The sequence below is a fragment of the Oryctolagus cuniculus genome, chromosome 9 (assembly GCF_964237555.1).
Source record: "Oryctolagus cuniculus chromosome 9, mOryCun1.1, whole genome shotgun sequence".
Taxonomy (NCBI): Eukaryota; Metazoa; Chordata; class Mammalia; order Lagomorpha; family Leporidae; genus Oryctolagus; species Oryctolagus cuniculus.
Genome location: NC_091440.1, coordinates 12,075,296 through 12,092,484, shown reverse-complemented (window position 1 = coordinate 12,092,484; position 17,189 = coordinate 12,075,296). Strand labels below are relative to the sequence as shown.

The 17,189-nt window shown below is 48.7% G+C and overlaps 1 protein-coding gene across 6 annotated transcripts in view; it reads right to left on the bottom strand.

Annotated features, from left to right (window-relative positions):
• The window catches only part of TMTC4 (transmembrane O-mannosyltransferase targeting cadherins 4), a 66,912-nt gene that overhangs the window by 30,131 nt on the left and 19,592 nt on the right, over positions 1–17,189 (bottom strand). For 3 of the 6 annotated variants that reach the window (XM_051850477.2, XM_070048635.1, XM_051850476.2), the window contains 4 exons: positions 7,131–7,231; positions 2,653–2,745; positions 2,263–2,427; positions 320–522 (listed from right to left, as the gene is read on the bottom strand). In XM_051850477.2, the coding sequence (XP_051706437.1) occupies positions 320–522; positions 2,263–2,427; positions 2,653–2,745; positions 7,131–7,231 (562 nt within the window). The remainder of the gene's footprint in view (positions 1–319; positions 523–2,262; positions 2,428–2,652; positions 2,746–7,130; positions 7,232–17,189) is intronic. The other 3 variants (XM_070048633.1, XM_070048634.1, XM_070048636.1) reach the window with 3 other exon arrangements.

Sequence of the window (17,189 nt, the reverse complement as noted above, 5' to 3'; positions counted from 1 at the left end):
TCAATTACATTCTCTGTTCTGACCACAAATTACTCTTTACCACCCATTGCGAAAAGGATCTCAAAATGCTACTTCTGGGGAAAGGGGAGGGGGAGGTAACTCAGTCATCCATGCCCCCTCCTGCACGCCCCCTCCCCACTAGTGGAAGCCAGCAATGGGTCCCGAATGGATGGAACGCATCCTGGCCATAAATATGGATTTGAAGGCAACGTCCTTGGACAGCACCTCCACAAAATCGTCAGAGTGATGAGTGCTGGACTGAGCAAAATGCTTCCGACCACACCCAGGGAGGAAGTTAAAATCCAGCGCTGCCGCTTACCTTCTCCTGTGGCTGTCTTCAGAGCACAGGGCTTGGTGTATCAGGCCAATTAGGCAGAGCCAGAGTGCAGCCAGTGCAATTACCCTCCAGTCACCGAAGGACTTAATGAGGGGGATGCAGCCCATTGACCAATCAAAACACAGCCACCAGGGACACAGCAGCAGCCAGGCGTTCAATGAATAGTAGTAATTATAGTTTATGGCCTGTCAGTCGAAAGGAAAACAAACATTTATTTGGTAACGGATTTGAAAATACATATATATACACACATATGTATGTAATACATATACATACATATATATATATACACACGTGTGTGTGTGTGTGTGTGTGTGTGTGTATCCTAGCTTCACTTTTGAGGCATTTATACACTTCTGTTCAAGGAGAGTAGCTCTATAAAATACAACACAGGGGCCAACGCTGTGGCATAGCAGGTAAAGCCACCACCTGTAGCACCGGCATTCCATACAGGCACTGGTTCTAGTCCTGGCTGCTCCCTTTCCATCCAGCTCTCTGCTATGGCCTAGGAAAGCAGTAGAAGATGGCCCAAGTTCTTGGGCTCCTGCACCCGCGTGGGAGACCCAGAAGAACTTCCTGGCTCCAGATCAGTCCAGCTCTGGCTGTTGTGGGCATTTGGGGAGTGAACCAGCAGACGGGAAACCTCTCTCTCTCCCTCTCACTGTCTGTAACTCTACCTCTCAAAAAAAAAAAAAAAAAAAAAAAGAAAGAAAAAAAAACCTCTTTAAAAATTAAGTAAAATACTATGTAGCCACTCTGGATCCTGGGCATGGGACTGTAGGTGCTAACTTATTAAATGCATTCAGATTTCAGTAAACACAAATACAGCACAGCTCCCAGACGAGGTACTACCTTTGCTCTATTTCTGGCCAAGCTCTGAGTCACTTAGTGGTGCCGAAAGCCCGTGCAGGAGGTCCGAGGTTCAGGGGTCACCTATGTGCCCAACGACACAGGGACAGGGTTCTGGGGCTGTCTCTTGGATTTCTCTATGAGTGCACAGCTAACATCGCAGCTTGCCAAAAAGGCAAACCTAAAAAAGAGTCTTGACTATTAGACTAGAGCCAGCATTGTCAGACTTTTAAAAATATCTCCAGGAGGGTTCAATCCAGCCTTCATGATCAGAGAAAACAGGATCAGGGCAAGGAACTTGACGTTAAAGGGAATCATACTCTAATTTTAAAAAGACACACACTTGGCTCTCCATATTTGCTGGTTCTGTATCTAAAGAATAGAAAATACTGGGGAGTGGGGCCGGCACTATGGCATAGAAGGTAAGGCTGTTCTGAGTCCTGGCTGTTCCACTTCCCATCCGGCTCCATGCTAATGCAGCCTGGAAAGCAGCAGAAGGCAGCCCAAGTCCTTGGGCCCCTGCACCCACACGGGAGACCTAGAAGAAGCTCCTGGCTCTTGGCTTCAGATTGCCCCAGCTCTGGCCATTGTGGTCACTTGCGGGAGTGAACTGGTGGATGGAAGATGTCACTTGCTCTATCGGTAACTATGCATTTCAAAAAATAAATAAATAAATCTTTTAAAAAATATATAGGGGGAGAATTACAGGAAGTTCCCCAAAGCAAGCCTGGGTTTGCCCTGCACTATGCACTGTGCTGAATGGCAGTGACTGAAGTGACGTGGGGGCATTGCCTCAGCTATCGGAAGAACCTGGGGGTGGGTAAAAACCTGGGTGGGAACTTGGCGTCCACAGGAGTCCCGGGACCAGCCCTCCGTGACGGATGCTCAGGCAGCTCACACGGGTCGCGTCATGTGTGTCCATGCTTGCTATGGAATGGCTTTAGCAACAGCAAACAAGTACGGCGGTATCCCAGGCATTGGAGGTGATGGGGAGTGCGCCGTCCACGACAGATGAAGGGTCTGGGAATCTGGGGAAGGGGAGCAATCTTCCAAAGGAGACCAGGCTCAGAACTCACCCTGACCCACACACTGTCGGCAAAGGAGGCCGGATTGTCCACCTCGGTGAAGGCAGGCGGGCCCGTGCCCATGATTTTCCAGCGCACGTAGAGCACGGCGGCCCCTCCAGAGATGAGAAGCGCCATGCGGAAGAGCAGGGCCCCGTTCCTGAGTACGCTGATGCTCTGCAAGGACAGCACAGCACACAGTCCCCAATGCCACACAGCTCCCGCTGAAAGCGTGGCTACGTCTGCTACCAACGCAGAGCGACTCTGCCTGGACCACTCTCTCACTGTGCATGCAGGGGCTGGCTACTTCACAATTCAGAAAGCATAATGAAAATGGCACTCCAAGGCGGCTGGTACTTGACATTTCCCACGGCTGGGCTGGACACACAAGCAAATACTCACCCCTAACGACTTGTCCTTATGCAGTACCTTGTGGACAATTTCTAGAACATTGAATTTGCCGATCACCAAGATGTCAAACACCGCGTTCAAACCCTAAGGAAACAAAGCCAGACAATCACGGCTGGGAGAACGTAGCTCCGATTGGGCAGCAAACGCACCCCACCTTTGCAGCACTGAATCGAGACAGGAAATGAGATGGATAATCACAGATTTCTCCAGGTCTTAAAAAAAGAACTCATCGCCTCTATGAAATGCTTGGTTCACGGTAGTATATTAGACCACAGTAATGATTTCACAGCCTGCATGTGGAGGCACTTCAAGTGGGCCAGCATTGTGGTGCAGCGGGTTAAGCTTCCGCCTGCAGCGTGCGAATCCCATAAGGGTGCCTGTTTGAGTCCTGCCTGCTCCACTTCTGATCCAGCTCCCTGCTAATGTTCCTGGGAAAGCAGTGGAAGATGGCCCAAGTGCTTAAGTCCCTTCCATTCATGTGGGAGACATAAATGGAATTCCAGGCCCCTGGCTTCAGCCTGGCCCAGCCTCGGCCACTGTGGCCATATGGGGAAGGAACCAGCAGATGGAAGTTCTGTGTCTGTCTCTCTGTAACTCTGCCTTTCAAATAAATTAAACTTTTTTTTTTTTTAAAGTAGTACTTTAAAATGCAGGTCAGCTAGGAATTTGGGATTCCCAGGCACAGTTGCCCCTTTCCCCATCACTGGAACATGGTCCTTGAGTTGACACAACACAGCCGCTCCCTGGGCAATCATTATGCCCCAACCGTACAGAGCCAGCCACAGCCAGGCAGAGACAAGTGCTGGCTGAATGTGGCCCAGTGAGGAGCAGCCTGGGTGTTCTCCCAGGTCCAGGGTCCCAGTCGCCCCCTAGTCTTCTCCCCAGCACACAGTCAGACCACATCTCCCAGCCTCCTCTGCGGGGACACAGGAGCTGAGGCTTGGGACTAGCCCAGGAGCCTGGCAGAAGTGACCTGGGTGCCCTTTGGAGGTCTGGGCGTAGAAGCTAGACAATCCTCGGCCCACCCCTCCGGCTGGGTGGCATGAAGATGCCCTGGGCCACTCTGGGAGCCAGGCCGAGGACAGCAGGGCCTCCACTGGCCCAGGCTGTCTGCCGTGGCACAGAGAAGGGCTGCATTTGCAGCTAGTGGAGGGACAGCTGACGGCAAAGCAGCCTTAGGTTTTTCTCGCTGCCTGTCCTGGGCTTTCTACCAAGGCTGCCGGCAGTGATGTCATCCAGCAGAGCCCCTGGGTCCACGCTGGATGAGACGGTCTCCGTGGCCCGGTGCACACAGTTAAGGCTGCCCCGGAATGACTTGGGTCTTTTTAGCATGGGGCTTTGCAGCACAGAAGATCATAAATCATCAGAAGTCAGGGTTAATGTGTGGTTTTCAGAGAGCGGCTGACATCCCTGCGTAACCCTCTCCCGTAAGCGCTGCAGCCACTAATTATCGCGTCCACGGGCCAGCACTGGGTCCATCATTTCAGAGGATCCTGATGCTATTCGCCCGTGTGGGTCACAGAGCAGCACATCTGCCGGGCTGCAAACCAGCGCTAGAAAGCAGAGGCGCCCTGTTGAGCTGCCCCGCCTTTTCAGGCCGTTTGTTTTGCTGCCTGTGAGCTACTGGACAGTCACCCAGGGGTGACAGAGTCGCGTGATTATGATGACTGGGCTGAATATAACACTGACATTTTCTCCTCCTTCTCACTGAAACACATCATCAAAATGTCCACATTTAATAAAATGTCTGAAAACAGCTAGAGTTCATGGTATCACGTAAACCTAACCTAATCCTGCAGTGCTGATAAAACGCTACTGATCGGGGACTCACTAGAGACTGGGACCCAGCAGGCCCGGGTTGGGGCTGGGGTCCTGACCACCTAACAGGCTCCCAGCCACTGCTGCTCCTCACGATGTCCTTTCTGTGGGGGTCACGCTTTGGTTCTCAACACGACTCACGTCAGCAAATGAATCTGATCTTTCCGAGGGCTGGGCTGGGCTGAAGCCAGGAGGCAGGAGCTTCCTCTGGGTCTCCTACAAGGGTGCAGGGCTCCAAGCCATTGGGCCATTCTCTGCTGCTTTCCCAGGTGCATTAGCAGGGACCTGGATTGGAAGTGAAGCAGCTGAGGCTCCAGCCAGCTTCCGTATGAACTTAACCTGCTACACCACAGCACCTGTCCCCATGAACCTCACTGATTTCATTAACCAGCCAAAGCAGCAGTGACCCTTAGGTTGAATCATATGAAATAATTGGTCTCATCGGAACAGTCACATTCTCTCAGGTATCACTGATGATATCAGGAAACCAAGAGGGGACTTCAAAGAGTTTGTGGAGGGGCTGGTGCTGTGATGTAGTAGGTTAAGCCTCCATCTGTAGCGCCAGAATCCCATATGGATGCTGGTGTGTGTCTCGTTGCTCCCGTTCTGATCCAGCTCTCTGCTGTGGCCTAGGAAAGCAGTGGAGGATGCCCAAACACTTGGCCCCCTGCACCCGCGTGGGAGACCCAGAAGCTCCTGTCTTTGGATCAGCACAGCTCCAGCCATTGCGGCCATTTGGGGAGTAAAAAGCAGACGGAAGACTTTCTTTCTCTCTCTCTGCCTCTCCAGTAAATAAATAAGTCTTTAAAAAAAGTTTGTGAAAAATGGAATTAAAAGATAAGCTTATTTTGGTGCAAAAATTTTTTTATAAATCCATGCATAGTTTTTGCCATAGTATGTACTTTCCATGAACTTTTTGAAAAGCCCTGCAATTTATATTATTCTCTGGTTCTGTGTCTAGGTGGTGATTTTTCCATTTCTCTTATTTAATGATTTTTAATATTTAAAACATTGTGAGGTTGCTTCTGGGTGGGACAGAGGCATGAAGGTACTTCCTGGGGTGACAAACGCCATGCATGTCTATTTTTTTTTTTTAAAGATCTATTTATTTATTGAAAGACAGAGTTACAGGCAGAAGCAGAGACAGACAGAGATCTTCCATCTGCTGGTTCACTCCCCAGATGGCCACAGCAGCTAGAGCTGAGCCGATTTAAAGCCAGGAGCCTGGAGCTTCTTCTGGGTCTCCCACATGGGTGCAAGAGCCCAAGAACTTGAGCCATCTTCTGCTGCTTTCCAAGGCGCATTAGCAGGGAGCTGGACTGGAAGTGGAGCAGCTGGAACTTGGGCCATATGGGATGCCGGTGCTTCAGGCAACATTTTTACCCACTATGCCACAGTGCTGGCCCCACCATGCATGTCTTGATTGGAAGGATGGGACTCAGGCCTATTCATTTGCCCAAATTCAATCCTTACCTTTACAGCTGAGTATTTTACTGTATGTAAATTAGACCTCAGTAAAATAATCACAAGAAATGTTGGAAGGCTTGCTTTTAAAGATCAGAACAATGGGAACTGATGAGAATTGTGTTGTAGTAATTATCATGCATTTGCTTTGACCCTGAGAACCTAATGTATAAATAAATTTCTTTAAAAATGAATATTTCTGGGTAATGGAGTATAAGATAGAGAAAAGGGAATTTTTTATCTTTAAGAAGTTTTTTACTTTAGAAGATTTTTTTAATAAAAAGTTACTGACCTGCAAAAAAAAAAAAAAAAAAAAGAAAAGAAAACTTTAAATAAAACAGCACAGGAAGAGACAAAAAAAGATTCGAAAAGAATTTAAGACATGAAACAGACTGAAATTTTCTTCTTTAGTTTTACCTCTGGTTAAAAAAAATAAAGTTTTCCATCTGGATTCCAATTACACTTACTAAATAAAACATACTCTGGAACAAATTTACAAACATGAGACACGCACTACATAATGTATGGCGAGACGTCAAGGCTCAGAGGTAAAGACGTTCGACCAACAGACACATCTGACTTCAAAAGAGCTCTCTGAGGACGAAGTCCCACTTGAAAAGTGAGAATGATTGCAACTCTTCTTTAAACGCCAGACTAATGAGAATCTTCCCGAAGGCTGGCGAGCGTGGAACGCTTTGATTCCAGTGTCTGTTGAAGTCTTGCTGTGGGGTTGCTCGGTGATGAGCAGGCAGGGAGAAGGCCCAGGGATGTGGGTGCATGGGAAGGTTTCATTTCCAAATTATCCCCTGCCCTTTATAAATTCAGGACAAAACACACCAACGGGGCGGGGCCAGTCCTCTGCTGGATCTAGCAGTGCCGAAACCCACGAGAGACCCTACGCAGCAAGCAAACCGTTCTCTCCTCTCTCCTTGTGGGGCTCCTCCAGGAGGACGACTCACGGCTCCGTACAGACTGTCCATGCCCCGTTCCCCAGCAGCTGCTAATCACAGCCACGAGAGGCAGTCACCGCTCTGAAATGCTAGAACTGTGACAGCACACGCACTGGTCCGCAGAGGTCTACGGCCTTGGGCCAGCAGGGGGATGCAGAAACAGGAGGCAGAGGCAGGGTCGGCCAAGCGGTCCCACTAGAAGCGGACAGGTTGTCCGGCTTGCGTCTTGGCTCTTACCAGCACGGTGATCCCTTGCTCCTTGCACAGCATGGCCACAGCTCCCAGAAAGATACTTAGCAACACCCAGAACGTAGAAGAATGTGTTCCCTCTTTGCTGCCTGCCACGTAAGAGAAAGGATAAACACAAGTGAGGTGATGCAGCGCCGTCTTGTTAGCATCAGGACCTAAATTTCTAAGCACGCGGTGTAAACAGCCACAGATTAAAGCCAGGGTCTGGATTTCGGACAGCACTTCTCTGTGGGTGAGTGGGCATGTCTGCACTTGTGGGTGCACAGCACCCTTTAAAAGAGACACACAGCCCCCTCTCAAGGCTGTGCCAAGCAGGTGCCCAGAGCCACTGGCAGGCACCATGATGAAGCCCTGGCCACAAACATGCCCAACCTAAAGTTCCATGGGGAAGTTTCTTCGTCCCAACCTATCACCTAGCAGACCTTTCTAACAAGTCACAGTGAGAACTCCCGTGGAGACTGCAACCAACCATCTGCTTTCAAGACAGCACCGATGCCTGCTGTCACGACAAGGACCCAGGAGTGCCTGAGCAGCCTGACTCTCTACTGCTCCCATCTCATAGCCCTGGTGGCTCAGGACAGTCTGCTTTGCTGCTGGTGCAGGACGGCTCCCAACCCATTAAAGGATGCATGATGCCTGGGGAGGGCTGGCACCCACTTAGCACCTGGGCCTCGTAGAGGCATGGGTCAAACTGGGTGAGTCTCCACAGGAGCTCTGAACCTTGCAGGACCCATGGCCCCTGTAAGAAGCTCAAGTGGGCAGCACGTAAGGAATGACTGCTAGCCCCTACGTAGCCCAGGGAAGCTGGGTCCAGGGGGTGGCGTGCGCATTCTGGTATGAAGTAGGGGCAAAGGCAGACCTTCCTGGAGGATCCAATCATTAGCTTGAACAAGGTACCTATGAGTCTTGGCCCAGTTCCATTTAAACCACACTTAGGGTCTGATTTCCAGCACACCATTATTTATGATAACACTGGGCAGGCAAGTTATCCCCAGTCTCAATGGCTTAAATCTATAAAATAAGGGCATCGTAACAACCCTTGGGACATACTCGAGAGGAAAAAATTATGGAACTGGTGCTCTGGTGTGGTTTCTGCCTGCAGTGCCAGCATCCCGTATGAGCGCTGGTTCGAGTCCCGGCTGCTGCATTTCCAATCCAGCTCCCTGCTAATGCATCTGGGAAAGCAGCAGAAGATGGCCAAAGTGCGTGGGCCCCTGCATTTATGTGGGAGACCTGGAGGAAGCTCCAGGCTCCTGGCTTCGGATCAGCCCAGATCCGGCTGTTGCGGCCACTTGGGGGAGTGAAACAGCGAATGGAAGACCTTTCTCCTCCCCCTCCCCCGTAATTCTGCCTTTCAAATAAATAAATATTAAAAAAAAATTATACAGAACTCCTGGGTGTGTTAAAAATTACATGAACAAGTTTGTAAATGCCCAAAGCATCTCTGGAAAACACACCAGAAACCAGCTAAGCAGAAAGACTGGGTTGGGGAGGAAGGCAGTCTTATTTTGCACTGTATAACTTCTGGTACTTTTATGTTTCCTTGGCCATATGCATGTATGAAAAACTAGGTGTTTTAAAAAATCACCTGGTACAGAGCCAGGAGCAAAGGAGGGACTCAGCAGACAAACACTGCGTGTGATTCAGCCGCACTCCCTCAGCCGAGGGCAGCTGGGACTCTCCACGGGGCTTCGATGTGGCAGTCAAGGGGGGACGGCTGAGTCACCTTGTCACGAAACGCACCGGGCACACCGGCAGTGTCGAGGGTGCACTCAGGTTCGCCTCGAACTGCTTGGTTGTGTGTGAGACAGGCAGACCCTGAACAAAGGGACAAAGGCTCTAGATACTCAACAAGCAGTCAGCAAAGTCCCAGGAGAAGGCTCTCTGTCGCCCCAGCAGCCAGTGGGGTCTGGTCTGGGGGTAGGGTGGCCTTCCTCTCACACATTCTACATGGGGCCTGAGCCCTGTGCAGGTCACAAAGCCTGGAACCAACAGACAGCCTGAATGCGAAACAAAGCACCAGCAGAACTCACCCTGGATGGGTCCCACACCTGCTCTTACTCTGCAGAGGTCTCCAGGGCCTTGCTAATGTGGCCACCTGGCACCTCTAGTTTCTCCAGGTTTCTGTTCCAAGCCAGGAGCACATTCTCCCCGTGTTCTGCTTCCTCTGTTCACTTAGGCTAGAATGCTGGTGGCAAAACCCTACCCACTCGGGGAGCTGTCAAAGGCCAATGATGCTGGGACTGGCAGCGCTGTCCTCCAGGCAGTCTCCCTCCCCTACTAAGTGAATTCTAGCTGCAGCTCCCCACTGCCCAAAACCAGTGGGACTCACAGGGTGGGGTCCAGACACCAGCGCCTGGATCTGGACAGAAACAGACTCAGGGCCCACCTAAGGGTAGGAACCTGCCACGGATCTTTCTCACCAGCTCTCTGGGAGACTCTGGGGCTCCCTAACGGTTGACAGCACCACTCTCCATGGCGCACGGCCGGCTGACGGGAGCAAACACCCACGATACAGCCTAGACCCATAGCTGTACCTGCCCCGACTCTGCCAAAGCAACCATGCTCCCGAGTGAAGTCACTGCCAGCTACTGATAGGGATGCAAAGTGCTTCCACAGCCCCAGGTCCCACTGCGCAGTGACAGTGCGTCTCACAGAATGTGGCCTGTGATGGCCTGCAAGGATGGAAATGCGGGAATCCCTTTCAAAATGCCCAGCAGGGGGCCACCTGGCCTCAACAAGTGTTTATTTACATAAATGGAACAAATGTCATGCTTCTCATACAGTTTCAAGAACATAATGACACCTGCCACCCCATTCTCCCTCCCTTCCTCACTCCCACTCTTCCTCCTACTTCCTTTCTTATTTTTCTTTTAATTTTTGCAATGATATACTTTTTTTTTCTTTAAGAACAAGTTTTATCATGAATTGAAGAAGCACCTAAGGAAACAAGCTGGGCATTTTGGCTTATCCAGAACTTATGAGACATAAGAATATCCTCCTCTTAATACACTAAAACGAAGTATATATCTGAGAACAAGTTTTATTATTAACTCTCACAATACAGCTCTTTGAGGACAGAGGTCCTGCATGGAAAGTTAGTGCCCAGTGGCTCCTGTTGTTAATTTAACAATTAGCACACTTATGAATGACATCAGTGATCACCTGAGGCTCTTGACATGAGCTGCTTATGCTAATAGAAGCCTTTGGAGTCCACACACTCCCAGTATTTAGACAAGACCATAAGCAAAGTGAAAGTTCTCTTCTCCCTTCAGAGAAAAGTAAATCCTTCTTTGGTGACCACTTCTTTCCACTGGGGTCTCACCCACAGAGGTCTTTCATGTAGGAAACTTTTTGCTATGGTGTCTTGGCTTTCCATGCCTGAAATGCTCTCGTGGGCTTTTCAGCCAGACCAGAATGCCTTAAAGGCTGATTCTGAGGTCAGAGTGCTACTTTAAGCCATTGTCATGCTATGTGGACTGCTTCCCATGTTGGAGCACTCATGCCTTTTTAATTCTATCTGTAACTTTTCATAACACAGTCCACTCTATTTTTTAAGCTCTGGGTTGTCAGAATATTCTTCTGGAAGTATGCTGAGCCCAAGTCTGCTTCCCTCAACTTCAAGTCTTAACTCCAAGTTCCTCAGGTGGGACAGAACCTGGAAGTCAGGTTCTCACTACACACACTGTGTTTGACCAAGAAATCAAGGACTGTGTTACTTGCAGAAATTAGTTACACTACATGAGAGTACTATAAAAAGTTCATGGAAAATGGAATTAAACGTTTATTTTGTGGCCAAAAATAGAAATTCACCTAGTTCCCCCCCCCATAATATGCATTTTCCACAAAACGCATGGATTCCAAAACATTTTTTGGCACCAAAACAAACATATCTTTTAATTCCGTTTCCCATGAACCCTCATTCCTATGTAATACCAAGAGGCCACAGTTACAAGCCACAACAATGATAAAAAGATTGTCAAATTCAGCATGATCCCAATTTGAGCACTTTCAGATTGACTGGAACTTACTACCCCATCTGGGTGCTTGCTAGCACTCATCAGCACACAAGCGATGGTAGGCAACAAAGCCTTAAAGCACACATGGCCAACATAACCCTCTGGCTGGGACATTCCCAGATTCCCTCAAAGAGATGACTTAGGCAAAGAGCCCCACAGGTTTTAGGGGAGCAAAGGGTCCCACTGATGAAACCTAAGGGGACCACAGCTCACAACGCACCAGATGAGGGCATGGGAGCATTTTGCACAGGACAGCAGTGGCCTCAGCGTCCAGATCATGTCGCCCCTCCTGAGTCAGGGTAAGGCCACTTTCGGGATTTTCACACATTAGTAGTTTTTTTTTTGTAAACAGAAGGCTTTACTGGTTAATGACCCTGTTAATCACAGTGGTTTCTTATCTATGAGTAAATGGGGTAGAAGACACCCCTCTCCCCTCCCCCACAGTTGGCAGCCTCATCAGGCCTGCTGAGACACGGTGGTTAGCCTCAGTCCATTGTTTCCATGGCCACTGGGCACTCAGCTCTGTAGTGCACACAAACCAAGGGACTCCCCACTGCCAACCTGTTACCCAAACTTTCTCACTCTCACAGCTCATGTCTGCACTATTTGACTAAACAAAATATGATTTCCTGATGTGTGGGTCCCTGTTCTTAATTTGAAAAACAAGACTCAGACAAACAGAATTCGCTTACATTTCACTTGGCTGTCACATAGCTCAACTTCCCCCACCAGGAACCTGGGGTCTTTGATAGGAAGAAATCCCCAGTTCCTCCATTAAAATGCTCTCAAAGGCACTCTGTTAACTCAAACTTAAATTACTATGCAGACGTGAAAGGGACAGCCTCAAGTTCCACTCGTCTAAAATTTAAAGTGGTGCTCTTCTTGGATGGCTAAGCCAGACACACACACACAGCCTTCAGAGGCACTGGGTTTCTCCCTAATGGCACCCCTTGATCGTACCACACCTCTCACACCTCCAATTCCCTCCTCCTCTTGAAAGCTTCTGCTTGTTAATTTCCGGCTTTGCTTCAAACACACCCAGTGTGAACACACAGGAAAGATAATGCCATGCTTCTTTGCTGAATGAAGTTCTCCACGTCTGAAAGCACGGGGGGGGAGAGGGCATGTGAAACAGCGTCTGAGGCACTGCGTCAGTGTCAGAGTGCCTGGGTCTGAATCTCAGCTCTGGCTCCTGACTTCAGCTTCCTGCTAATGTAGCCTCTGGAAGGGAGCAGGTGATGGCTCAAACACCTGGGGCCCAGTCACTCAAGTGGGAGAACAGAATTGAGTTCCTAGCTCCTGGCTTTGGCTTGGCCCAGCCTTGGTTCTTCCAGGTACTTAGGGAGTCAATCAGTCAATGGGGAGGGGTGCTCTCTCTGCCTCTCACATAAATAAATAAAGATTAAAAAATAAAAAGAGCAAGCACCTGGTGCAGTGGTTGGTCTGCCGCTTTCCCAGGAATATTAGCAGGGAGCTGGATTGGAAGTAGAGCAGCTGGGACTCGAACCAGCACCCATACTGGCATTGCAGGTGGCAGCTTTACCCACTAGGCCACAATGCTGGTCCCTCCTTCACTTCTGACAGCTTCTGGCTAATGCTGGGAGGCAGTGGGTGATGGCATTTCATTATGAGCACCATGGTTTGAGTCCTGGTTGCTCCACTTCTGGTCAGGCTCCCTGCTAATGCACCTGGGAAAGCAATGGAAGATGGCCCAAGTGCCACACACATGGGAGACACTGATGGAATTCCAGGTTCTTGGCTTCAGCCCCAGCTGTTGTAGCCATCTAGGGGTGTGAACCAGTGGACAGAAGATCGTTCTCTCTTTTTTAAATAATTTCTTAATAAAGGATGATGTATAAATGCAAATGACATATCATATAGAAATTTCGAAAATAATAAAGATTGACTGAGTCTTGGTTTGTTAAGGTGACTGATGCTAAAAACTGTCCAGACAGCATAATCGACTTGAATTTGGACTTTGAGATTCTGTGGTTATGATCTTAGTAACTACTGCAAGTTATTCTTTCGCTTGCAGCTTGAGCATTTTAACAAGATAACTAAGACGCCAGGGGCCACCTTGCAAACAGCAAATGCGTGATCAATATTGGCTGGATCAATACACAGGTGCATGTATCTCCATGTCTATCAGTAGTTGTATTGTATCACTCTACTTCTTATACAATTAGGAGATAGAATTCAATGGCAAAAAGTGAATAATCTGCTCCGTGCTGTGAACCCAAACAGCCGCAAGTTGCCTTCTCACTTTTAATTTAGTTTTTAAATCACCTTACACTGGAACAATCTCTGTTATATAAGAGACCTTGAAATTAAAAAGAAAAAATTATATAAGGACTATAAAAAAAGCATAGGGTAAATTTATTCAATTTAGAAGCAACTTAAAAAAAAAAAAAAAACAGTAAAAATACACCAGAGAGGCAGGTGTCCTTCCAATGAGGCTGCATTTATGAATATGTTTGGTTCAGAAAAATCTTCCCACGACAAGGAGTCCCAGTTTGCACACGGCCCCAGGTCCGCACCTCAGGACGTCACTTTGGCCCAGTTTCCCTTCTCATCTTCATCCAGATGGCTGAATGTTAGGTACCGACAACCAGGATGAGGATGGGTGAGCATCCCTCGCCTGTCAGGGGACGGCGCGCTCTGGGAGAACTACGCACATGAGCAACCACCAACACTTCATGACGCGGGACTCTGAAACCTGCCCCGCTGTGTGTTTCTTGTTGGCACCCCTTCCCAGCGGGCAGGTGGCCCAAGCCGGCACCCTTCAGCACCTCTGCCTGGCACCTCTGCCACTTGCAACCAGCACACCATGGGGTGTGTGGGAACGACGCCACCCGACAAGCGGCCACACTCTGTAGCTGCCAGAGCTGCACAGTGAGCATCGGATTCACACTCCAAACGTGGAAACAGCCAAGCCGTGCATGGAATGAGAGAAGTCGGCCTTGCCGTGCGGAATTGTGAGCCCATCTGGGCAAACCCAGCAGCGGAGGTCTGCAGAAACCGGAGGCAGAGAAAAGAGAGTGGACGTGAAGTCCAATAGCCCCAAACCGAAGGACAATGACCGTGTAGGATGGGAGCTAGGGAGCTGCCTTAGCGTTTCCCAACTGCATAGTTCTAAGTCCAGGAGAAACGGAAGGCAAAACCCTAGGAGTAAACAGCTCTTCCGTGCCTTCTCCGATAGCGAGAGCAGCACGCCAAAGACTCCAGGCCTCAAGAACAACCTAAGTTTGAGGTCCTGGCTGATCCTAACGGCAATGGCCTGGACTTCACATGACAGATCCAGCTGGACAGCAAATCCATTCTCCTCTGCAAGACACCAGACTCTTCTCTCCGTGCGAGAGGAGACTGAGACTTCTCTCCTCAGTCCTAACTCCTCACAGGAAGAATTCTGAGGTATTAGGTCAGAGCCAGAGTGGTTTCGGCTACTGTACCGTTTCTATCGGGCAGAGGTTATGTTTGCAGTCTCTAACGCCAGGCTTTCATAGAGACAGAAACACAGACACCATGTTCTATCACAACACACAGAGCTTCTTATATTGAGCATTCAGAAGTAACATCAACTCCATCTGACTTAGCGGATTTTTTTTTTTAAAGAAAATGTATGCTTGTGTTATAAAAACATTTCCTTTTTCAAAAGATTCTGCTGCAAAAAATCTTGCTTGAAGCCATTCTATTTAAACACACCACACACACACACACGCACACACACACACACACAGGCAGAGCCCCAGAGATGTTACACGGGTAGATATTCATTTTCTGAAACTACCAAGATTCTAGAGGTTAACACAGAATTGCCTGTTCATAAACCCAAGCTGTTAAATATTGTCCCGATTCATGACACTGGTATCTCATCTGCACACGCGCTAACGAGGTTACTGGAAAAGAAGTGTATCATCTGCAAGAGCTTTGTAACTAGCTAGCTTGTTCACTTCAGAGTGCGCAATGTTTTGTTCCCTTACAAAATAATACCAAATCTATTCCTCTGTAACAATCCCTCCTGAACATCGAGTTTATGTGTGATGAACGCTGGACCTCTTTTTTTGAGTTTCTGTTCAGATCCAAAAAGCACAAAGACTAGGTTTTCAAGTGGGGTACTTTGAACATTAACTGTGAACGTTAAACAGCATTTTTGTTCCTGAATACATACTGGACTTCTAGCACAAAAGAGTCTTGACTCTTTGTTGAACATTTAGAAACAAGGGCGATTAGAGTAAGAAACCATCAGTGCAAGGACAATAAATACACGAGTTTACCACTCAGCTTTCTGCAGGCCGGTGCTGGCTAGATGGAGAAAATAAAAATATGATTATTTATTAGCCTTTCTCAGACTCCAAATGAAAACCTGTATAGCTGGATGTCCATTCGTGTGAAGGGCTCTGCTCTGTCCAACTGACGGAAGTGACGCAAAGGTCAAAGAAACCGAAGCACAAAGGCCAGACACCGGCTCTGAGTAAGCACACCAGGGCAAGCAGCAAACACTGACTCAGAGCCTGCGGGCACGCGGGGACAGGGAACAAACCCCTCCCAGGCTGTACACGGAACCAGGCATGCACCTCTTCAGGCGTTCTGAGTAATGGGCGTTTTATTTATTAGAAAGGCAGTTACAGAGAAAGAGGAGAGACAGATCCTCCATCCACTGGTTTACCTCCCTAGATGGCTGTTATAGCAGGGATGGGCCAGGCTGAAGCCAGGAGGCAGGAGCTTCATCAGGGTCTCCCACGTGGGTGCAGGGGCCCGGGGACTTGGGCCATCTTCTGCTGCTTTCCCAGGCACATTAGCAGGGAGCTGGATGGGAGTTGGAGCAGCCAGCACTTTAACTGGTGTCCATATGGTACACCAGTATTGCAGGTGGCTGCTTAACTCACTATACCACAATGCTGGCCCCCGGACATTTTAATCAAAACATACTAGACTGGATGTCCTCACAGGCAGGGACTTTGCTCTTCTGTATCCCCAACACTGGACACAGGGCCTGGGGCAGGAAACACTCCTATTTAATCGCTAAGAGTCAGAATTAATGACCAATGCTGATAAGCCTCATGCTGGTTGAGCACAGAACCAGGGCATCTTGCTGTAACTACTGCTGTGGGTTCTCCCCCAGGTTCACCTGTGTGAAGCTCAGGGCGGTGCTGGGAGGTGACAGCACCCTTTAGAGCTGTGGCCTGCTGGAGAGTGATTAGTTGCTTCTGGGAGCTGTCCTTGGAAGAGACGAGTGTGTGGGCAGCCACAGGCAGTCGCCCCTCTTGTTTACACTTAAACACATGGATGGAGACATCCTGGCACAGACAAAAGGCTAAGGAGATTCCAGAAAGAGGCAGAAGAACCGTATCTCACTGCTAGACTTCTCACAAGAGATGATGTAGATAATCAGCCACACCTGAAACCTGCATTTATCACCTATGTGTTTTATTATACCCTTGTAATCAATGATTGATAACATTTTGTGATCTGTTAAGCAGGAACTCTTTGTAACCCCAAAAGTCTTTTGGATATGTAAATCTTTTGTGTGCCTTCTTGTATACAACTGGTCATGTTTAAATACTACTGGATTTGTTGAATAAACGAGCCTTGATCAGGATTTGTCTTGGCTCCATTCTTTGCGTCCTTGTCCCCGCATTCCCACTCTGTTTCAGGAAACCCGGTTCTTTGTGCTGCAGGCTGGCACAAGAATGCAGCTCCCGAGGGACCCCTGTTAATGTCTATGAGCTGTTACAAAGCGAGTCCCCTTCTGCATGTGGCCACTTCCCTTCTGGCTTCTCTGCCAGACACCCAGAGGCCAAATGGATGACCTACTTCATCTTGGACTCTCAGTCTCCAAACTGCACTAAACGCACTCTGATTTAGAAAGTAGCCAGCCTCAGGCATTTCGCTATAGTAATGTAAAAATGGAGACAGAAATGCCTTATGCAGAAACGTTTTTGTACACGTGGTTCTTAACTGCTCCTTTCCTGTGAAGGTATTCTTAGTTTGTGGAAACTAAAAAGGCTCTTGGGTAGCACATGTATAA